Here is a 24,888-nt window from a genome sequence, read left to right as displayed (position 1 = left end):
TTCCTTGAAATGAGTAGCAACTGTGTTTCTAATTTAATGGAGTGATTCTGAAAAATCGCAGACTTACAGCTTATTTTTAACAAAGGAATTATTTCCTTTTAGTGAACAAAGAATTTGTAACATGGAAAGCTGCAGCATGCCAGCCAGTTCCTAACTCTATCAGTTCTCACCAGAAACAAATCTAGCAGTATGTGTTGGTTAATAATGTGAACTAAGTGCATTTGGTAAATAGAAAGATGCGTGTTGCAAGTTTTCCAACATCTCACTTCGAGGGTAATAAACTGTGTCTTGTTTGCTAGCTTTGTGGCTCCTCTAAGTTTCTGATTGTATGGTATAAGAAAAATCGATACCTCATTTCTCACATCAGCCAGATGGATAGGCCAGGCAAGGGCTTCAGCCAAGGCTTTGTGCCATTCTGACAGAGAAAAAAACATGTTTTCCCTATTTCAAGCTCTACTGTTTACAAGCAGCTATTGACAGCTTTGCAGTACTTTCTCCAGGTAAGATCTATCATGGTAGAGCTTTTAAGTCTTGCCAGCTCTGCTGTATTTCCTACCCCTCCTCAATTGCCAAGTACAGTTATAAATTCTTGAACTGGTTCTTACTTTTGCATGTGCTCACTAAATGTTGAGATTAGGCAAGGAATAAAGGATGTTCTGAATTTACGGTCAGCCTGACTTATGCTGAGCCTCACAAAAAAAAAAGGTGTCATGAGATTTTAGCTTACGAAAACCTGGCAACTGCACTTCCGTGCCTTCTAACAAAATTGGTTTCCCTGTCTGGCTGTATAGCACAGCTCTTGGTATCTGTTGCAGAACAACTTGGTGGAGAGCCAACTGGCAGTAGAAACAGTGTATTTTTCTGCTCTGTGGATGTCATGGAGCACATTAAAATAACAGGTAAATTTTAATGCCAGGATTAGGGAGAATACTAATATTGGCATTAAAAAAAATCTTCAAAGTTAGCAGAGAGCTGAAAAAAAGTTATATTTTGCAATGCACTCACTAATAAAATTAAAAACATTATTAGTGAAGGCATTGATTTTCTACTTGTATGCACAATATATCATCATCACATCCAAGAAAGAGTATTAAGAGATAATTGGACCTCGTGATTGCCAAGTGAATCACTCATTGTATGGGAATGCCAAACAAGAATTATCGATTTAGCTTTGGTTGGCCATCCCACTCACAGTGCTTATTACACATTATTTCTTCCATGGAGAGATGCCGCTTGGCAAAAAGAAACTGATTCAGGGTTTTTTGTGAAAACCTCTGTATTAACAGGGGCTGAGTGTATGAAGAGTCCTCCATGACAGTTTCTTCATAGCTGTGTCACTTCAAGAAAGCTAGTGCTAGCATTTAGTGCATTTAAAGCACAAGCAGTATGGCCTAATTCCCCTGTAATACAATAAATTTAAAATTCAAATGCAGGTACTCCATTTTCCACATGTCACCATCAGGAGAGCTACAGAGGCAGCTCAACTTGCAAAGGGAATTTGTGTACAAATGCAGGTCTTTCATATACTGGTAGAAAACAGCAGAATACAAATAAGATCTGTGCATGACTTTTATGTTAATACTTCTTGAAGTGCAGACCAGTCCAAGTTCTATGATGAACCAAAAGCTCAGCCTGGGTCTTGCCTCTACTTTGCCAGTTCTGGTTCCTTCCGACATAGAGGTCCCTGGGGAAGCCGGTCCTTGTGCAGACCAGAGTGACAACAGCTGAAGTTGACTACTCTGGGGCCTGGTTGACAGAGCCCCACACCAATGCATTTTATCACAGTTCAACTCTGTAAGCTCAAGTGCTTGGCCCTTCATTTCCCCTTGAGTTTTCAGGTTCAAAATTTTAAACTGGAATGAGGAGGCTCAAATCCAAGCCAGTGTTCATGTGAGTCTCAGAGAATGAAACCAGGAGCAAACAATGACACAGTCTTCCCTGCTGCCTGCACAAAACTATGAAACATAGTGGGACTGCATAAAGCTGCTTAAATGACTGAGAAGAAATTGTGGAAGCAAAGTTTTGGTTTGCAGAATTAAATACAGTGAAGCATGGATCCATTTTCCTTCCATTTGTAACTTCTGAAGTGTAGATGATTCAGGCAAAGGTTCTGTTCTGGCTGATATCAATTGAAAGCTCAAAATCAATGACATCACACATCAACATAGGCCAAGAAAAAATAATCATGTTCCCTTGGGTACTTTTTGAAGCTTACTTTGTTAAAAATATACTATACTGTTCTTCAGGAAATGGCATTCCAAGATCATTTTGTCCGATACATTGCAAAATGCAAAGAAACAGCATTTGCACAACTCATTTTTAGCTGGTCTAACTTAAAGACAGAAACTGGAGTTAAAGAAGGAGCACAAACTGTGACATAAACCCAATGCTTGCTCCTTTTCTGGATGATTGCATTCTCAGATTGCACTTAAAAATCTCAGTGGATGTACAGATTGAGATGAAATATTGGTTTTATGTAATGACAGCATGGAGATCATAGCTGTAAGCTATTTTTGTAAAGCATAAAACAGTGCCTGAGCACCAAACCATGGGAGTCTAGCATTCAATTCATATACTATCTCTAATTATAATTTTTTACTTGACGATATATCATCACTCATGCAAGTAGCTATAAGCTATTTTTCCCCTACCATAACCACACAACTTGCGCACAAGGCAATGGCTGCTGAAAACAGCCAAACATAAATAAGAAAAAAATCATATTTTTGTTATTGGTAATTCTATGCCCAGTTGAGAATCCGTTCCTTCTCACTACAACCCAGGACACTGAGTGGTTATTTTACCAAAGAGTTTATTTTGTAACATGGCAAGGCAAGCACAGAGAACGAGATGCAGCAGCCAAGAATCGAGACTGAGTGACAGTTTGCAGCCAGCCTGTTAATTCAATGCTTTTTTTTTTTTTTTCCCCTTAAAAAAGGAAAACCTGAAAACACTGTAAGCAAGGTTGGGGTACAGCGGCTGTGAGAGAGAATCTTGACAGCCTTGGAACAAATGACTAATTAGTATGGAGGAGGAAAGGCTTAAAGTTCAATGGGCTGCTGTGACTTGTTTCCTAAACTGTTGGCTGTCTTGATCAGTTAATTTTCAGCATTTCTCAGCATGTGCCCTCTTCTTCAATATGCAGCTGAGAACATTGGCTCTGGAATCAGGTTCCGCAGAGCAGGTGCCAGTGCTTTCACCCTGGGCTCACAACTCATCAGTGGCGCACAGATGTCTGCTGGCATCAGCCACAGACATGATCCTTACTGCAGCCCTCGTAGCTGTCTTCATCCCTGCTTCCCTGGCTGAGAATGTCTTTTTGTTCTCCCACACCGCATCCTTTTTCTTCCTTTCCTATACCTATGTGAGTCAGAGCATGGCACACCCATTCAGTCCAAGTGTCCAACAGCATTTGAGGTCTACCTCAGCTCACAGCATCATAGAATTGTTTAGGTTGGAAAAGACCTTTGACATCATCAAGTCCCACCATTAACCTAGTACTGTCTGATATGACAAAGAGGAGCTCAGGAGACAAAACGGGATGAGCATACTCAGTCCTCTGACTTCAGCCATGTTTACCAAAGCATCCTACATCATGGCAGCACTCTCCAAACTAGCTGGCTGCAACAAGGTCTTTTACCATCTTATACCAGCATATTATCCACACAGTCCCTCTCCCACCTTCTCCTCACCTCATCCAGGGCACGTGTTCTCTCTCCTCTTGCTTCTTCCTCTTTCTGCTTCTTCCTTGGCTGCTCTCTCTTCATTGGCTGCCCAACCACTTAACTTAACCAGCCACACCTGTGCCTTATCTACATTGACCAACCCTCCGCCCCTGAAGCCAGCCCACAGCTGTATATTATCAATGCTAATTAACCCAGCTTCATTACACTACACTACATTACAATAATATCTTACCAATCATCCTGCATTGGTGAATGAAACCCTGCTGGCTTCAGCCAGACCTGCCGGATCTTGCTGCCCAGAAGGGCAGTGTGGTGGCCACTCACCTGACCCTGCTGTCCTCAGATCTCGCTGGCACTTGCTGTGATCTTCTCACTACTGCTTATGCTGGCAATATCAGCCACATCTACTACCAACCACAGGTAGTTTGTTGTGGGGGAGTTCGAACAGCTCCCTTTTGGTAGCATGCCCAACAGTAGTAGATAACAATGGCTAAAGTGGTGGTGAGGTGAATGTAGACAGCAAGTGTGAACACAATGCATGAAACTGCATTCTGGAAAGGTGGTTGCCCAATACTGGTAACACCATGAGGAAAGTAGGGATGGTGAAGTTTACTTGAGACAACCACCAGCTGAATTAAACAGTAGACATGGTATTACCAGGAGTATTATGAGAGTAGAAAGAATCAGCCTGGAGGGAAATCACAAGGAAGTGTGAGAAGTTGTGACTGAGGATGAGACCTGGGAGTGGAAAAAGGAAAAACCAGCCACCAAAGCCAGGGCTGGCGTGACAGCAGCAGCCCACTGATCCTGGATGGTGCGAGCAGCCTGCATGCTGATGTTAATGGGGTGCAGTGCTGCAGGGGCCAGGGGGTGGGGGGGGCTTGTGGGGTGTGTTCTCACCGGTGGATGGATTGGTGGGTATGGTGCACATAGAGTGCCCATGTCTCCCCAAGGAGAGCTGCATGAGGTGGGGAACCAGCACCCCAGAGGAAGGGGGTCACCTAACCATGTATGTGTGTGTGTGCATACTTAGAAGATTTGGAGATCAGCTGTAGAAGGGCACTTAGGTGGTTATCAATGTTTTCTAAGTGTCTCGGTTTATCTGCTGTGTTGCCCATACCATTCCTAACTGTTTAATTGAATGCTTGCCAGTTAGTTAGGTGCTTCTAACAATCAAATAAATGTCTCCTATCCCCTCTGGCATAGCTTGGACATTAAGCTCTCTCCCTGTGGGGTACCCTGTACCTGTCCCTCATGCTGTAACCTCACAAACCCTGGAGTCATGGGGTGGAGTTGGTGAAGTTGACCTTGCAATCCAACTTTCAGACCCCAGCGGCACCTAGCTCCTGATCTTCCTTAGTGTCAACAGTGAAAGCAATTAACCTGGTGCTGCCTGAGAATGAGGTGCATTTGGCCAGCTCCAGCATAGATGGCCAACTGGTTCTGAACCTCAGGAGTACCCTGGTGGACCCTGTTGTGAAGGTGGAGCTCAAGGGAAGAGGATTCCTGAGATGTCTTGAGGAGGATAATCCTGAACTGGACTATAACAAGAGTATGGCTTGCACCAGCCAGGCTGTCTAAATCTCCAAAGCTAGAAATTTCCACATAGAGGGTAAAACACTGGAACAAGGCACTGGCTAACTGAACAGCATCTTAGCATTGGGCTAGGAAAGATTGGGTCAGACCTTTTCCAGTGGAGAGGAAGTCATTCTTTTGCCAGTGCCCATGTGCCCTGTTTCTATCCAATGATTTTCACTACATCATATGGCAACCAGAGCTTCGTATTGATCAGTAGTGTTGTACAGAAAGCAGTATGCGAGAGTGTGAGCAGTCCCTGATGAGTTGGTGGCTGTATCTGTGAAGTCAACATTAGTTGCACAAAAATCTATTACAACCTGTCTAGCAGCAGGTAGGAAGTTTTTAGTCACAAGCACATCACTGAAGCATTTTTTGGTCATCTAAAATGCTTGCCTTCAGTGTTCTTCTTGACTTAGATGTCAGCAAATATCCACTGGGTATACAGATTTTGCGACTATTGTACAGGCATTATTAGAGTTACTGCTCTATCTTTACCGAGAGACAACAAAAATGTGAGACATACACAGAAAACGCCTGCAAAAGTGTGATTATTTCACTGAATCACATACTCGCAGAATGGTTGAGGTTGGAAAGGAAATCTGGAGGTCATCTAGGCTAACCCCTCTGCTCAGGCAAGGCCACCTACAGCCAGTTGCCCAGGAGTGTGTCCAGATGGCTTTTTGGTTTCTCAGAGGAGATTCCACAACCTCCCTGGGCAACCTGTTTCACAGTGAGAAAGTGTTTTCTGATGTTCGGAGGGAACCTCCTGTGTTTTATTTTGTGCCTGCTGCCTCTTGTCTGAAAAGAGCCTGGCTCTATCTTCTTTGCACCTTCCCTTCAGCTATTATACACCCCAACATGCACGCACATAACTGTTAAAATGATTCATTAAAAAGAGTAAAGTCAGTGGGATGTAATGTCCACCCAAGACGGGATTATTCCAGGGAATGCTTAAAGCAAATGGAAGTTTCCTAGGAGCTACACTACCTTTCCTCAGCTTGTTTTCCTTAGGGTCGTTTGGGAAACCTGAAAATTTAGTCTTACAGATTGTAGGTGGTCATTGCCCTAGTTTAGTACTAAAATTAGGCTGTGCCAATGTGTGGAAACTGCCCTTTTGAGCTACAACCTGCAGTGGTCAGGCTTCATTTCCTCTCAGACTTGAAGGCTTTACCTCACTCAAAGGTCATTTTCCCCTTACACATGCATTAGAATCTCAGCCTTGATGTACTGCAGCATGCTGATGCTTCCTGTAGGCTACCAGATGTTACAGCCCTAACAGAAAAGAGGAAGAAAGGCTGAATGTTGGAAAAAATATTTTTGCCATTATAAGAACAAGTAAGTACCTGTAAAATACCTCAGTTCTGGATCTTTTCAGCTAAAGTTCAAATTGGTGTTGCTTAAAGACACACTTGAATCTGTATTCTGCCACCTCCACATACATTCCTGTTTTCAGAAAAGTTGAGCACCCACATCCATCAAGACTTGCCAATACAGTACAGTTTAATAACAGATTTTTACTGCTGTTACTGGGTCTTTTTCCTCCTTTTCCAGCATTGATTGCATCTCTGTAGAAGTGCTCTAACAAGTCCAAGAAAGGCATTTTAAAACATGAAAGAAGATACAGACCTGACCCTTCTTACCCCGAATAGTCTCTGCCCCCCACAACTGTTTGAACAAACTGCTGCCTGTGTCAGCTTTCGACACTCAGCTGCTAATATGCTTTTGATAGCATGTTACTATCTGGTATTTGATCTTACCACATGCCCTACTTGGGTCACATCTGATGCCTCTGTAAGAAGTGTATATACATGGATCCAGATGCCTGCTGACATATTTCTTTTTAACCCTGTTAAGCCCTGTCACTGTACAAGAAACCCAGCATTGTTTCTCTGTGGGATAAAGACTGCTGGAGGAACCGACTCCTGACAGTCATCAGATATGACTAGTAAAAGCTCTAGCATAATTAGATCCAGAAAAGAAAAAGATGAGTTTCAGTGCTACCAGGCATAACCACCCTCATCACCAGCAGAATCCCCCCAAGTCACAGCAAACCAGAGGCAGGAGCTCACAGCACTGTGGGCGGTTTGAAACCCTTCAAGCACTGCTGCGCACCCTCAGTGACACCCCAGGAATCCCCTTGTGCCCTTCATGGAAAGGTCACCCCTCAAGTCACTCCTACCAGCATCCTCCTTGTGCTTTCCCCACAGCTGCAGCCATCGTCTCCCTTGCTGGGGAATATAAGATGGGACACTTTTTGAATTATGTAACACAATAAATTATGTGGAATCGACTTAAATTTTCTGGTGTGACTGAAGTTCCCACGTTCTCCTAAACACTAAGTGCATGGTGTCCCCAGGTGCCTCTGGGAAGCTTACTCTTGGGAGCACCCTCCCAACCCCTGAAGGTCCTGGGGAACTTTCTACAGCGGAATTAAGCCTGTCGTATGATTTCAGGGGAATAACATTTTCAGAGGCAACGCAGAGGGCGGGAATTCCTGTGCAATGAGCCTCACATCCAGCAGCCACAGAGAGCCAGGGAAAGCAAGTGCTCCCTCGCTTCCAGGGTGGATTCAGGGACAATGTTTAAGGCCACTGTCCCTTTGGGTCTGAGGGCCCGTGTGGAAAGCTAAGCACAGCTTGGGCAAGCAGGCACAACTCAAAGAAGTCTCTGTAGAAGTGATGCAAAACAAACCAGAGAAAGTAGGATTAAAGTTGTACATAGACTGAAATAAGTGTCTGCAAGCCTTTTGGCAGCACAGGACCTACATCAAGCCTGCACACAAAGCCAGGCTTTCAGGCCATACCTGCGTCAGGGACTCAGAAACCCAACCTCTCGCAGTAAACTGCACACCACAGCAGGGCTGCAGAACAGGCTGCTCACATCAAGGTCCAGCTGCAGATCATTCCTGGAAGGGAACACCAATCTCTTTCGAGATTAAATTGCAGATCTGCTCACAGTTCAAAGTCCTTCCTTCTACCAAAACAAGAACATTGCCAAAATAACTTAAAGACAAAGTTGTGTGAGATAAGGCCCTGGGAGTATCAGATTTCTACAAAATGTCACAATAGAGAACATGACTTCGTGAAATTGCAGTTATCTAAGAGGCTGACGAATTTTACTTTCCTCCCTTTCAGATTGTTTTAGGCATATTTTTTTTTCTTCAGAGGTACAACTCTGATTGAGAGTGCTGTTAAGTCATCTGGTAAATCTCCCCATGCTGTGAGGAAACAATATCCAGACTCTTCTGCCAACGAGAATATGCAGCTTAGATTATTAAAACTCGAGGCATTGTTGAATCCATCTGCAAAAGGATGCAGTTGACAGGACAAAGTTCTAGCAGTCTCACATCCCCTAATATTGTTGTTCAAAGTGAAGTTTTGGCACAAGCTACTAGGGGTAAGGAAAGCTTAAGTCTGGATGATAAAGCTGCCAGTAGATAAATGTGTTTAAAAGACATATGTCTTGGATGAAGAAAAGAGGCAAGAGCTGGTCATATCTGGCCAGAAGGGGCCATACTTATCCTTGCATAGGTGGGACAGTTTTTCATTACAGTTAGTGGAACCTCACCCAGACAAAACCAAATTCAATTAAGAGGAAGTGGCACAGAAGCAAAGACATAAGAAGGAACCCAACATAATTTTCCTGTCTTGCAGTTGTGCATAGAAATTGTCAAATATTGTGAGTAGGGTCTCTTGCACAGATGAAACAAACGTTTCAGATCATATGCACAGGTATTATAGACAATGATAAAAGAGAAATGAGAGTTATTACACTGCTTTACTCCCTAAAAGCCTTTTCATGCTTATTTGCAAAGTTAAAAGTCTGTGCCACTGCATTTTGGTAAGTGAAAATCCTAGTTTGCAAGGAGTTGCAGGTTTTCTGACCTTGTGTTAAAATGAAACAGATTAGTAGTTCTCAAGACCACTGACTGGTAAGGGTCCATATATCCAGCAGCTGACCTGCAGAGGCAATGTGCAGTCCACCCCATACCATGCCTTTATGGCCCTTTGGGTACAATACCAGATAGTAAGGACACCTTGAATTCTGGGAGAAATATCAAGCTTTCCATAAGGTACAAACACCATAAATGTTTAAAAGGTCTCTGATAGCAGCATGTTGTTTGGCTTTCAGATGGCTGGCTGGGTTCTAGGGTCCACACCTCTGACTTCCACTTCAGCTTTCCTCCAAGAATTCCCTCCACGTTCACCAGCAAAATTGGCTGCATCTCCTACTTTGTTCAAGGCACTTGCTGAAGCCACCAATTTGTCTTGGCTAAAGAGGAGAGACGTTTACTGTTGCAAGGAACTGTAGGTGACCACAGAAGACGTGAAAGACAAAGCTATCTGAGTTGGAGACACAGAGACCTGTAAATGCTTACTACTGAGTGTCCATGAACTTTTAGCTCTGAGCTTCCTCCTTTTAGCATTCAAATAACACTTCAATATCTTCTGCCATCTTTGTCCTAGGGCTTGGACCAAGATGTTTCTTTTTTAGCATATAAGGTGCATTGTAAGACTTTGAGAGTAACATGTAGGGAGCTCTTTGAGATCCAGGATGAGGGAAAAGGGAGGTTATTCTCTTGCTTTGAAGTCTAAGCCTTGAGCAAGTGTCACCAAAGATGAGGTGTCTTTTTTACCAAACTGTACCTAGACTGGGTCAGTCAAAGGTCATCAAAACAGCTAAAGAAGGATGATTCTAATAATTTTGTGGCCTCCCTCTGAGTTTGGGTATGGACAGCTAAAGGTGACATTGTTTACATGTGCACCCATTAATTCTTTGCACAGATGCTCAGGAGGACTGTGAAAAATCAGCCACATCACATTCAGTGCAGTGAGGAAGACTGTCCTCTCCTCTGGGTTAATGGTGGGGCCTGTGGGGAGTGTTGAGCAGCCTCAGCTGTTGCATTAGGAGTTTGTGCATGTGGTGTTTGTGTATCACCCCATATCCAGCAACAAGAACTCACCATGCTTTGCCTTTCTGCTCACCCTCTCCATGCAGGCCTTATTGGTGATGGAAGCTAGGAAGGATGCAGTTTATTTCTGCTGCTTTGGTCATGTCTCTGTGATCCTTTGGATGTCCCTGGAGGAAAGTGTATTTTGCCTCAGAGGAACCATTGTCTTCATGACAGCTATCACCATGCAAGTATGTTAGAAAAGTAATTTTTGCTGTACACTGCGTTGTCTTGTACAGTGGCTTTAGCAGCAAGGGAGAACAATGCTGCTTGAAAGACCAAAGTGAAGTGATGAAGTTGGAGTCCCAGACAGACACGGCTCACTTTGAGGCCATGAGAGTTACCAGTTCACTGGTTCTGCTGAAAGCCATGACTGTCACCAGCATTCTCATCAAAAGTAAAATCATGGCATTCAGGTACTAGTTGGTAGGCACCTCTGACCTTCCTTGCACCACATCCACCATCATGGGCAGGGTGTCCACCACCATAGCAGCCACACTGGAACATTTCTCTGTGGAGCAGAACACCATGACTCTGCAAGAAAATGAAGGTTACATTTCAAAAGAGGTGAGCCTTCACAGAGGCATTTCTGAGACTGACCCAGGAGCAGTTGCCAGCAGATCCAGGAAATAAAAGATTTTTTTTGCAAAATCTATGCATACCAACTGTATGCTTTCACAGGAGGAGCCTGATTTTGCAGCAATGCACCAGTGATTCCCAAACCAAGAGGCATAAAGCTAGCCAAAGTCCAAGATCAGGAAGGCACATAAGGGGAGCCTGTTATTCTGTTAAACTGACTCCTGAAAACTGGGTAAGGAAGAGCAGAAGATTCAGCAGTGACCTAGGCAGAGAGGGGACAGTTTGCAGCAGAGGAAGGCCACGCTCCTGTCCTTGGGAAAATAGCTCCACACAGAGCGCACCCTCAGTGAGCTGGTGGGTGGTGTAGTGCTGGGAGGGAGGCTGAGTCAGCAGGTGATCATCCTGCCATGCAGAGGAATCATGGCAGGCTGGAGAAGCAGCTGGTTCTGGGGACATGATGTGCATGTAGCCCATGCTGCAACCACATGCACATGTGTGTCAGTGTGGATGACCAGAAGGTTTTGGGGTTAGAAGGTTGTTTAGGATTTTATTGGTGTTTATTATTATTTGCTAAGTGTCTAGCAATGAGGTTTATCTGCTGGATTGCTGGTATCAAACCTGAATGTATAGTCCACTGATTGCTCATTAGTTAGGTGTTGTTAATTGAACAAATCATCCCTGTGGCTTGGCACCACTAAACATGTGTACATCTCAGCACCCTCCCTCTACCGGCTCTGGCCCACCTGCTGTGCTTTTGCAATATTGCCTTCTGACATGCCATTTTTGGCAAAACCCAAAAGCCTTTTCTGGTTTCCAACCAAAATAGCCATCACCAGACAGACTGGGAGCAATGGATCCATGCCAAGATCCTGCCCCTGCAGCGCTGAAGGCCCCACGCTGGGGGATGCTGCGTGTTAGTGAGCTAGATGCTCACTAACTGCTCTAGTGATGTACATTAACACCAGCATGAGGCAGAAGTTTCACAGATGAAATGCACAGGCAAAAGAAACTCTTCTCTCTGTGCCTCATAAAGTAACAGGATAGAAGATGCAGGGTGTGGCCCTTTTTCACCTTCTTGCCCCATCAGCAGACCAGGGCAGAGGCATGGGGATGCCACCTCTCCTGGTGCCAGGCACTCAGTGTTGGGAGAGGCATCTCTCTGCTCTGCAGTCAGACCCCTGCTTGCAGAGAGCCCCAGCTTTCTTCTCCCACCCATGGAGACTGCTTAGAAATGAGATTACACTGACCAACTTTAATTTACAGCAGCAGCAGGTCTGTTAGCGGCAACTTCCCGTATGCTTTCAGCAGCAGATTCCCAGGAAGCCCCAGCACAGGGTGTTGCATGTCCGCAGCTATCTCCATAGCTGCCCAGGCACATCACCAGTGCTGTGTGGCATGACACATTGAGGGAGCGCACCCCTTCTCCCACCTGCTGCCTTTCACCATTCCCTGTGTGCACAGATTGACCTTGACTGGCAAAACACTCCAGCCTGGCTTGTCATGTTTTGCTGCTCACATGCACTCTCAGTGGGCTAATGTTTCCCCTCATCTTGTCCCTAAAAACAGTATTTATCACACTGACACTGGTGGGGCCTTTTCACATCTCAGATGAGACTGTATGTCAGGACGCTATGTGCAGAATCCCATTACAAATATATTGTTGTTTTACAGGTCTCCGTATTTCTTCATTCAAGCAAAAATTAATGCACCCACCGTGAACATGACAGGAACATGTTAGAAGAATATTTTTCACTTGCTTGTCTTTCAAACTTACAGCATTGCTGCTCAGTGACACTTCATACAGCTGAAGGAAAACCACAACCTGGCATAAATTCTGAAGCTGCCATCACATAAACACTGGCAGTCCTTGCATTTATTATGAAATTTAACAACTTCCTTTTTGCAAAATACCATTTGCAAAGAAACGATACAACGTCAATATTTGGGGGCATAAAAGAGCAACTCTGTAACTTCTTTACATGTTACTCGCTGTGATTTGCAGCACTGTCGAAGTCTGTTTTCCAGACTCACAATGTCTGAACCCAGACTGAGATCAGCAAACTCTGGAAGGCAGCTGAGGAAGTGAGGTATTTCCACTTCTCATTACGGTCACCCTGCAGGCATTTTCATGGCAGGAGACAAAGTATATCTGATGTTGGCAAAACTGCCTTCTGATTTCAAGATCTTAATTTCTCCCAATGGACTATATGCCAGGGTGAAATATGCCTAATCCTGTTCCTGGGGTGTTTCATGCCATGCCTCTGTGTGTGTGTGTGAATCTCATGAAGCAAAGAAAATGTTTGACAGAAACAAACTAGAAAGACCAAAGCCCTAACAAAATAGACAAGCAGTGGGATACCTGACTTCTGAGAACTTAGGCGAGTGATTTCATGTCTTAGCATTTTAATTTTCCTTTCTACCTTTGCATGGTTTTAGTATTTCAAATTCTTCAAGCAGTTCCTTTCCAATCTTTATAGTATTATCTAAGGCACTTACATGCTACTGTTGTATAAATAGTAACAAGAGCAATATGATGAGTGGGTAGTTTGAGTAAAGTACATTTTTCCAGCAGACCACAGAAGATGGAGCATGGAGCAGAAAGGTCTCTATGAAAGGTCTTGGCAGCTGCCTGGTTCACTTTTCCAAAGAGGTGGTGGATATTTTTGTCATGTAAAGTTGAAGCCATCAAAGCACCAGGAGGGACAGTTGTGCTATCTGTTTTTGTTCCTTCATATGCCTTTTGCAAGGCGCTAAAAGAGATCCAAAAGAACAAGATGCCTTTGAAGTATAGTCAGAGCAGTATTACACTGTATCTTTGTAACGCTCCTTAGAGCAACAGGGCTAAGTGTTCAGATGCGCTCACCAAAAGTGGCCATATAGCCTGCATTGACCTGAGCTTGTACCTTTGGATGGCTGTGCATGAATTTCAAGAACATGTTAGCACAGGTTGGTTGCTAACTGAGGACCCATCACTGTTTTCTCCTACATGATATAGGTATTGCCTGGGCTTGAAAACTGATGCGCACACTAGTAACTCCCTGCCTTCCCTCCCCCCCCCCCCCGCCCCCCTTCCTTTTAGGTGCAACAACATACATTTCCATGGAGGTTTCCTTAAATACTACACACTAAGCCTACCCATAGTTGATAGGTTCAACAAATAATTATATTTGTGCCTTGTAGGCAGACTTGTGAAAATAGAGCAGGAGGTTACTGTCGACTTCTGCTGCATCTGCTCTAGCTGCTTTTATATAAATAACAAACTTTTCAGACCTTGGGATCAATATTCCTTTTTCTTTTTTTTTCTTTTTGAATGAACAATGCCTGAAGTCTCTCCAGGACCCCATAGGAAAGAGTTTGATCTCTGCCCGCTTTGGGATTATTTCTAAGGAGCAGCTTTGGTGTGGAGCTGGTGGGATTTGTGCAGGTCAGAAGTGATGGAAAGGGTAGAAAGAAAGTGAAGAGATGGCACACATGAAGTGAAAATGGGTATATTGTCTGCTCACAATTTAATTTTAACCTTGCAAAGATTGGAAAATGTTCCATTTCTGTATAGTTTCATGAAGCAAATATTTTTCTTTTTCCAGTAACCATGGAAACATAGAAACAATGTTTACTGGAAATTATCTGTACTTGTGGGATCAGGTTTTTGTTATTGCTGGATGACACAGAAGTTAAGCCACGCATGCATCCTCAGCAGTGTTACCTGGCAAGGCTGCCACAGCTGACAGGGACCTTACAAAGGTCCTCAAACATCTGGAGCAGCTGGAGCCACTGCAGCTCTGAAATTTATTAACTCTATTTGCAGTTGGTTCAAGCTATGCCTGCTTTCAGGAAGTGATTTTATGAATAATTAAATACTGAAACTGTGCCCATGTCTGAGTATCTGGTTTGTAGTCCAAAAGGCTTAGTAGCCACCAGCACATCAGCTTCCTTTATGTCTCCTTAAATCTCCCAGAGGAAAGGTCAGCAAGGCATGCAGTGTCTCAGGAGTAGTCACCATCGACATTTATCTCTATCTGAAGGAAGAGAGACTGCTTCAATACTTTTTTTAAAAAGCTGTTTTGGAATAAGATAGTCTCTTATTACCCAGTTCCTTCGCCTTTGTCTTTCTATCCTTTAAAATCACATAGGCCCTTCAGATAAGCTACTGCTTTAAGACACAGATGTGGATTAAATAGTATTGATTTGTTTGATCTTTTCACATTCATCCTCTCCTTCACTGTTTAAATCTCCTGTTTTTCTGCAGAGTTGTCAGTCTCCCTTTCACATTTCTTCAAGTAATCTGCCACCTTCCCAGGCAAGAAGGGGGCCAGCTTTCTTCTGATTGCCTCTGCTAGACTTGCTGGGAGGGAAGGGCTCCTTAGTTGCATTACATAAACCTTAATTAAAACAAAAATAAACCCTTGACCAGCACAGCCTTCATCCACATTACATGCAAGCAGTGATTTCCAATCTGTTTTTTCCTTTTGGAGACCATACATGAGGCCAGTAATGGAAAGTCAATATGAATGGAAGTCCAAGAAAAAATGTCTTTCCCCCCCTCCCTCCTCCCCCCCCCCCCCCCCCCCCCCGAACTGAATCCAATGATTTTTTTAGTTAATAAAGATCTCAATATGGTTGTATAGATTAATGACTCAGGCAATACATAAGTTCAGCTATTCAGTTTGTTTCCTACTTAACACTCCAAAACAATTTTCCAAAAATGTAATAATCCATTTTATTAGTGGGTGCTACTGGTTCTACTGGATGAAATATAATGAAGTATGACCCTTCCATGAATAATTTTAAACACTCACTCAGGATAACTTATTACATGAGCTAAGGATTGTGAATTGAAGAGATAATTGACGACTTCAATATGCAAATACAATACCAGGCAATAGATACCAGTTACATCAGAATGAAATATAATTACAATTAACTACAGCATCTCAAAGAAACTGTCTTGATTTTCTTCTACGCTTGCATTTTCTGCTTTCAGGTATGCCTGTGTAGCACCTAGTGAGAGCTGGTGTGGATTCATTCCCACAGGGCAGAGTGTACCTGAACAGAGCTATGCTCACATCTTGATAGCTTTGACTTCACACTGTGTCACTTGTCATGGTTTACACATACTTTAATCGGTCCCACTTACTACTACTAGGAATCTCTTATGGAGATTTTGACCAGTGGCAACATTTATACAGCAATACTGAGGTTTTGGAACAAGTTGCTCTGGGAAGTTGTGCAGTCTCCATCCTTGGATATTTTGGAGATCTGCAAAGATAAAGCCCTGGTCTGAGCTCAGAGCTGACCTGAATTTGTGCAAGAGCTTGGCTAGAAACCCCTTCCAACCTGAATTGTCCTATGAACCTATGAAAGCACAGAGGAGTCAAGCAGAGAGGAAAGGAAGAACCCAAACGGAAACTGCAGAAACATTTTGAGGATGTTGAGAATCAGATTTAAATAGTGGGAAAAAGGGAGGAAAGGATCCTGTGGAAAAAAGGAACAATGAAAAAAATTATTTGATAGCTGAGGAAATGTTCTGATCCATCTCAAACTGTCTCTATGAAAGATAGCATAAAGGAGGGAGCAAATAAGCAGCCGTTATTGGCTTCTTAGAAATAAATGCTGCATTTCAATTTTTACTAGTATGACTCCTTTCTGCTTGTCTTTCTCATTTTCCTGACAATAAGTAGGAATTCCACCATGTTGAGCCACACCAACAGTAGTTGTTTGTCTGAAGAGAAGAAAGGAGCTTGCTCTTTCTTAAAATCCCCAGCCTTGAAGCTATGCGAGGCAGGACACACTGGGGCTCTGTGCATGAGCAAGCTGAAAGCCCATTTTCCTTAGAAACTGACGAGCCAGAATGAAGGAAGACTTGAGAAAAACATCTGTGTGGCTCATGTCTCCTTTGAATGCAGCTGAGAGCAAGGCGGGTTAGTTGCCATAGGAGAGACAGAGCCTTAGGAAAGTTACCTGTTGCTGCTTTGTCAGAATTTGCAAAGCCCCTGTACAGATGGTGCTGCATCAATAACAGCAGTTATGAGTCTTTGGTGGGTCATTTGCAGTTTAGGTCACTAACAATAAAAATTTATTTGAAATAAAACCAGAATGAAACAGACTTCGGGGTGGGGGGTGGGTGGGGGGTGAAGGAAGAAGAAAGGAAGAGAAGAAGGAATTCAATATGCAAAGAAGTTCTCCAGATGTCACAAAGCAGCATGAGACCCAGGTCTATAACCTGCCTGCAGGAATCAGATAAGCTGCTCTTCTGCAGACTCCAATTGCTACACATCAAAGGAAAAACATGAGATTAGAAGTATCTCTGTGACTGGTCTGCTGCTGTAACATATATTTCTGAAAGGATTTGATGCTAACTTCACCCCTCTTTGCCAAGTAGCTAATGCCTTTCCTCTCTCCAGTAAGGATTTTTCTGTGGAGAATACCAGCCTCATGGGGTTTCTCCTTCATAAGTTTCTTCCCTACTTCCCATTCAGAAAACTACCCCTTTCCCCCAAACACTGAAAAGCTGCTGACATCTGTGCAGAGGAAGTGTTAGGAGGGAAATAAGATGGTGTTAAAACCTCATCACCCAGAAAAGCTACTTACCCCAAAGTCATCTGGAAGCTGAGAATTGTTTGTGATGTCCAAATGCAAACAGGGACTTGCTGCGTCTGTTTGACTATCTGAAGGGGATGGAAAAGATTTCTAGTGATTTGCTGTCTCTCCATGTGTCCCTTCCTGGTCCTATGAAACAGGACTTCCATTTATATTTATTTGCCTCTGAAATGGCCACATAAGCTTTTCTTCACCTCAAGGCTGTGGAACTCACAGACTAGACTTCCTCCTTACTTCCTCCGTTTGCCTGTCTTTGGTTGTCCTACTTGGAGTTTGTATATTAGGCATTGCAGTGACATGCCTCCCCACAGGACAGGTTTGAGTGCACAGGGAAAGGAACAATCCCTTTGTCATTTGCAACCTGGAATGGATGGACAGGAGAGAGACCAGCTGGTAGAAGAGCTGGCCTGTGTGATGTTTGCAGCGGCATCTCTGTTGATAAAAGGACTGAAACTGCTTGTTAATAAATACAGTTTGAATCTTTGCATATCACTGTCCATAAACCCAAGCACAGGGTCACTCTAACATCTGATAAATGTGTGTTTTGTCTATATTCTGCACTAGCCAGCTGCAGGTAAATCAACTTTATATTCTTATTCACAGTTTGGTCTGTCTAATTTTTATGGTTATTATGGTCTGCTTAGAGTTTAAGCTGGTTACTTTTAAATGCAACCTAAAAAGATGAAACACCCTGCTTGCAGGACTGCAACTACTTCAACTTTAAGGCCTGAGATAAAGTTATCTCCCACTGAGACACTCCTAGGAGGCTGTTAAAATTAAAAGGCAGTGTATTAAAAATCTGTTACATCTTTTACTAGTGAGTCATAACCTGTTCACTTGTGGGAAAATGAGCTTGCCAGTCTAGTAAGTATCTGAATTGCTGCCTTTCCAGTCTGAGAGGTGTCTGCTCTGTTTCTAGGTGGTTGTCATGATGGAGGCTATTCACCACAGGAAAAGCAACAATTTAGCACATACTGTAATACAGTGCAGTAGCCCAGAGTATGATGATGCTAGCTGGAGAGGACAGAAATCTTTCAAAACATGACAAATTCACTTTCTGCATAAATTAGACCAAAATGTAGTTTGGGGAAGCAGATAGTGCAATTAAATGTTCTTTTTTTGGTTTATATTTTCTAGGTGATAGAAGTGGAAGCAGAGGAGATGAAGAAACCTGGAGTAACTGACTCATGGAACAATGTAGGATAAAGAGGGCAGGAGTAAATTGTCTGCTTGAGAGACTCAGCAGTTTTCCCCAACAGAATCAACTAATCCCTAGGCTCCTAACGCACACACAAATACACATCTTATACAATTGTATTTTAGACCTACATATACACTTTCATAAGCATGAATATCATATTTAAGGTACTTTCTACAAACATTCTTACCTTCCATCTGCTCCATGTCATTTCCATCCCAGCAAAGGTAATTGTTGAAGATGCTAAGGCAATTCACAGGCACCTGTGGGGTCATAAATCTTATGTGCTTATCCTAGAGATGTCTCTTCTATGTATGCTATTTTAGGCAGTATCTATCATCCATCACTGTACAGTGAGTGTATCTATGGTAAAAAAAGAACTGTTGTACCAAATCTGATCTCTGACAAAGCAGACACAGGACAGCCCTGTCGTGATGGCAGCTGCTAGATGGTTTATTATAGAGGGCGGAAAGGAGACTTGTGCAGTGTCTGAAAAAGATGTTACTTCCTCGGGTTTCTTCCTTTGTATGGATTTTTCAGCTTCAGGAAAAGAAAGAAAAATATTAAAATATTTCTGTAATAGTTAAGCTTTCAGGAAAAGGCCAACCATCCATATCAAGGTCCTGGTGATGGGTACTAGACTAGAAGTAATTTCAGAGTTTTTTGAGTTAGTGAAGCATTTCAGAACAACAGTTGAAAACAATGAATGTGCTTGGAGGAGGAATATTTCCATTTTGGGTAACCAGCCACCCAGTCTCCCATGGATCCTTCTACAGTCCATGGAGGAAGACAAGTTGTTTCAGGAGAAGACTGAGGATGACTGCATCAGTAGCTCAGCTCAGGAATGTCCATTTACTCTTCCCTAATGCAAATTGCATGGTTTCTGCACATGAATGAGATTTGTCCAAAATGTACTCCAGCCCCTATTGTGCTTTGAGTTTATAAGGACCAGACAAGAGCTAAACTGAGGTAAAACCCTGAAATGCACAAACTGTGGGCCCTCGGTCCTCAGCACCAACATGCAGAGATAAATTATTAAGTTAGGTACTGAATCACCTCTAGGCTGTTCAGCTCCCAAGCCTCTGCCAGCTTCAGAAGGAGCTTGGAGCAAGTGCAGCCATTGAATTCAGATTTCTCAAACTTAACACTGGAAGTGGAGAGTGGAAATACTCCTCTCATCTCCCATCTGTGTCTGTGTTTACAAATGAGACTCCCACACAACTGAGGAGTCCTTCCTCCTTTAATTAAATTGATGAGCTGACCATGGTTAGTGGCTACACTGAATCTTTAAAGTTCTTATGAATTCATAATACAAGCAGCGTCTCTGCTTGACCACTAATTTAAATACTCAACACAAAATCTAGGATTACTTGATGCTTTTCTTTCTTTCATGCAGGTTTACAATGACCTTAAAAGCATTAACTCAATGTGAGGTCACAGAATTATTTTAGCTGAGGATCACTTGCTTAATAACAGTTTTTTCAGAGTCATGTAATCATGCAGGCTGAAAGGCTCAAGTAATTCTTTCATTTTCTGCCTATGTATTAGTGGATTTAACCACTCCTATGCACAAAGAGGAGAAATAACAGATTTTCACTACTTGGGTTTACAGTGTTCAAAACATACAGAGAAGCACATAACTGCAAAACTAACCAGCTATTTCTGTAACTACTTAGGAAATCAAATGCTGTTTGAAAGTCAAACATCAATATAGTCACCTCTTATATAGTACAAGCAAGATCTCACAGTGTTTTACTGTCAGTAATTAATAGCTTGTCTTTGACTATATCTTAACTCAGTTAGATAAATTTATGAGCTGCAGTAGGCAAAAACTAATAGATTTATTTTTAGTCATAATTTTAATGGATAAAATTTAGTTTTATTATAAAGTGAACTTTCCCCTGATGAAATATTACATGTTACATAAGCAAAATATTTGATTTTGACATTATTGTGATACTGTCTGTCTTTTTCAGTGTCAGAAGTATTTATGATTTTAAACAGGACAATGCATGGGTAAAATATTTTCAAAAGACTGCAAAACTAATGGAGTATGTTCCTGCCTTATAATAAACAAGTGTTGAATGATGTTTATTAAAATTGGTTCTCAAGTGACAGCTAATAAAAGCATAGTTCTATTATGCATGCTAAATTCAGCATTCCCAAAACTTAAAAGCATATAGATCAAAACAACGGAGATAAAAAAGTCACCAAGACAAAATACAGCAACACCAGTAAATGACAGGGAAATAATTCAGACTTAAAAATGACTTATTATTTAGTAACTTGTAACAACAATTTATAGAACTAAATTAGAGGCGAATCAGAGTCTTTCTGATGTCTTAGATATACAATTTCTCTAGTGCATAAAGTTTGATCATACAGCAGAGGAATTCACATTACAAAGTCCCCTTCAAAAAAAGCAAAAAACCCAGTTTCTCTGTGTTTCTGCTTCCAGGTTACACTTAATCATGGATAATGAAACAAGAAAAAAAAAGTTTAAAATAAAATACAGTTATTAACCTATTTTCATTGAAACCCCTAAACATTTCTTCAGTATTTGGAGAAGTTAGACTTGTCTATATGCAGTGTGTTTCTATGTGTTTCACATATTGTCAGACTACACCTGCACTGAACTGCACCAATACTGGATTTAATGAGCTTTGTGTCCTTTACTTTAACCACTCCATTGGCTCTTTGATGTTGCATAGGTTTGGTGTGATGATGGAAATATTGCTTTGACCATGTATTTTCACCTCTGTTTCTAAAAGGTGAAGGGCAAAACTTTTAATCAAGGAGCAGTTTATTTTTAATTAGGAAAAATATAATTAGGTATTATCACCTAATTGCTATTACTGATGGAGAAAGTCATATTTTCACAAGTAGTGACCCGTGCTGTATTATCACTCTGCTGTTTACTGCATAATGAATGTGTATTTGTGTTTGGCAGCTAGCCAGCAAAAATTAAAAGGTAATCAACATGCTTCTTTGCAGCCCGGTCATCAAAGTCACTGGCTTCACAGATGAGTAAATAACAGTGTTGTGATCTCCTAACAGAAACCCTTCTTTAGGAATAACTATATTTATCTCCTCTGTCAAGACATCAAATGATACTTGAAATAACCATATACAAAAAGCTTTGCAAAATAGATTAGAAGAACTGTGCTATACATCTGGTGTTGAGTTAAAAAACTGTTTAATGTCTCAAGGCACCACCACGGTAGAATTTTATACCTGCAAGTAATCATCTAGTACACTATTATACAGTTAAGGTAATGTATTAATAAATAGCTTGTGCAATTCTGGGAAGCAATCTATAAAGGAATGTTAGATATACAGTAGGCACGTACTATAATACAAATAAAAAACAAAATCCCTAGAAAAAGCATGCTGAGCACCTTTTGGTATAGGTTGAGTTTCTTATTCTAAACACTATGTAAATCTTAACTTACAAAAGGTAAAACTGAATTCTTATAGTATCTACTTATTTAAAGTGATTTTCCTGGGTATTTGCCTCTATGTCACAGGATTACTCTTAGGGACAGAGGACTCTGGTACTGGCTGTAAAGGGCTCTCTTGTTCATTCAGTTGTGCGTTCAAGTTTTCAGAAGTTAGGAGAGAAGAATTAAAAACTATTTCACTTAAGTCTGATTTTATGGATACGAGATGCGGTTCTTGAAAACTTAATGGTTCTTCTACTAATACCTGTGTATTTTCTCGTGTCATTCCTATATCTGACGGTGACTTTCGTTTCATTCTTGTGTATGATTTGTCTAAATTCTCCATGCCTTGGTCAGTTTTCTGAAATCGCCCAAAGAACCAGATGAAGAAACCAAACAAAGCAAAAGCCAGCAAACTTGGAATAAAAGCCAGGCATTTGACATCAAGGCTAGAGCCTGTGAATCTGCTGTGCAAGAACATGTCTCCTTCAGCATAGGTCCGGTTGGTCAATGGGTTAGTGTTATTGGATCTCCACTCCCAAGATAACTTAGTTCTATTAAGGTCTTTCAAGCTTTCGGAGTCCTTCACTGTGTAGATCTTCTGTCCAGGACCAATATATTGACCATATTCATGAGGTTTGTAAAATATTTGGTTCTTCCACATATTCAGATCCAAGATCAAAACAAGGAAGATAATTCCATAGTTAAACCATTTGCCTGTTTGGAAAAAGAAAGTTCTGTCATCTAATATACCCATTTTAGAAGCAGTACAAATGCAGTCATATAAAAGCCACCCAGAGGAAAAAAAAAACCAAACCATTTTTTTAAATTAATCTTTAAAGTAAACCTGTAATAAAATTTCCACCATAGTCAGATTTATGCTGAATATCCCCTAGCATTACACAGTTAGGGCTGGGCACATAATAAAATAGTTTTGTAAAACAAGCATAGCAGTATATCAATTGAATGCACATTGCAGTTTTTAGGTGACCTGTTGATTAGACCACTAGGTGATGTGGTATAGATCAATAAACCTAAAGAAGCATTAATTCCAGGGCTTAAAAAATATTCACATGGAAATTTTCCATGAAAAGACCATATTTGATAGAACTGTTATATATGCCAGGAATGACTGAAGTGACTGAGGTTTTTGGGGTTGGGTAATTATGTAAATGTAAAGAGTATATATGTATTGTTTGATATACCAACCATGGTACGCAGACATATTCAGATGGGGGAAATTGGATAAACTGTGATCTAGAGATATCACACCCTCAAGAAATATTAAGCACTGATGATAGTTTTGGGAGGCTATTCAGCTTAGCTTTTCTATAGTTTGTGTAGTAAGAAATTCCTCCAAGGAGTGACTCATAGTCTAACATTAAGCTCCTGCAACACTGGAGGAGCAAACCTTTCTCCTTTTATTATTTAAAATTGCTCTTTCACATGCTTCCTCCAGGAATCCAAAAGACGTTAAAGATAACTTTATGCAATTGCAAAGTTGGCCCTGCTTTGAGTAGGGTGTTGGAACAGATGAACTCCAGGTGTTCCTTCCAAACTAAATTATTCTATGAATACTCAAAACAAATTATACTGTTCCCATAGTCAAAGCACCTCTTACATTCTAGCTGGACATATATTAAGATTTTACCTGTGCAGTGATGACTGGCGCCACCCAAGAACACAGCAAATCTACATGTCTACATTATGTGAAAGGACATTCATGGAGGAACGTTCCTGGTGGTGATGAATGATATTTGTCTATGCTGGATTCATATCTAAGTATGTTTCAAGTGAAAAAGAAAATGACCGTCATCAGAGTATCTATCAAATTATTTATGCTATCGGCTTGTAAAGAATAAATGGATTCCTTTTTCTGAAAGTCTGTGTGTTCAAATTGTACGACCAGAATGCTCCAGGAGGTTAAGGAGGGTAACTCCCTGCATTTCATCAATTGTGTTTAATAGTCCTCTTCAATCTAGATTATACTTCGATTCAAAATGAGGAATGTTAATTCTCATGTGTTACTGTCACTATTCAGAAATCAAACTGCACTGAAAAGACCCTGTAGTCAAACCTGTTCACATAAAACCATATTCACTTAATAATGAATAACTCCTCTAAATGTTTTCTGAGTTTTCATCGATTTTATAATTGATTTGTTAAAGAAAATAATGATCTCAGAAGTTTACTTTTTTATTTTTATAATATTTAGGTTTCTTAAATCAACACCAAGATACTGAAAATAATGCTAAAATATGAAATAAAGTAACAAACAATACAATCTATCTTGATGCTGTTTCCTGCAGGTTTTTGCCCTGTATTACACGTGTTTCTCTCCATCAGAATAACCCTAGCTTCCCCATCACGTATGACCTTTCAACAGACAGAGACAGAATATATCTTGCACAGAGTGTGTTGATGGAGTGGCTGGGACACTCGTATTCACTGACCAATTGGCTGCTGTCAAACAGAATACAATGGTTGACTTCTCCCTGCTTTTTCCTCAGCTGGACACTAACTTAGGTGACTGTCCTTTACATAACCACCATTTCTTAGCACACAATGATAACGCCACTATTTTTCAGGTTCCCACCCTCTGAAAAATGTTTTTGAAACTGGCTGTACATTCAAAAGTTATTTGATGCTGAATGTTGGGCAAAGAAAGAGTGAGACTAAGCCACACAGAGAACTTGATCACATCGTTCTCATTTTCTTAGGAAAACAGGCTAAACACAAATTACAATGAAATAAATATTAGAACTGTTTATCTATGCAGGTTTGAAAGAAAACATGATTTACTACATTCTAAACTTCTTTTCTCTGCTATGGTTGTTCACTTGTACACTTCTTGAAAAA

The 24,888-nt window shown here is 41.4% G+C and overlaps 2 protein-coding genes across 6 annotated transcripts in view; one reads left to right on the top strand and one right to left on the bottom strand.

Annotated features, from left to right (window-relative positions):
* Positions 1-5,042: 5,042 nt before the first annotated feature.
* ARRDC5 (arrestin domain containing 5) lies at positions 5,043-9,597 on the top strand (the record flags this gene model as incomplete). The annotated part of the gene is made up of 2 exons (XM_080391630.1): positions 5,043-5,261; positions 9,374-9,597. Coding segments are annotated over 2 exons (363 nt in total), but the record flags the coding sequence as incomplete, so codon positions are not given.
* A 10,015-nt stretch (positions 9,598-19,612) lies between these two features.
* TMEM117 (transmembrane protein 117) overlaps positions 19,613-24,888 on the bottom strand; it is a 234,682-nt gene continuing 229,406 nt past the window's right edge. For all 5 annotated transcript variants that reach the window (XM_080391332.1, XM_080391331.1, XM_080391330.1 and 2 more), the window contains one exon: positions 19,613-22,746. In XM_080391332.1, the coding sequence (XP_080247458.1) occupies positions 22,106-22,746 (641 nt within the window). In that variant the 3' untranslated portion in view covers positions 19,613-22,105. The remainder of the gene's footprint in view (positions 22,747-24,888) is intronic.

Source organism: Falco punctatus, assembly GCF_963210335.1.
Source record: "Falco punctatus genome assembly, chromosome: 6".
Taxonomy (NCBI): domain Eukaryota; kingdom Metazoa; phylum Chordata; class Aves; order Falconiformes; family Falconidae; genus Falco; species Falco punctatus.
The sequence above is the reverse complement of the archived record's forward strand: the minus strand, read 5'-3'. Positions and strand labels throughout refer to the sequence as shown.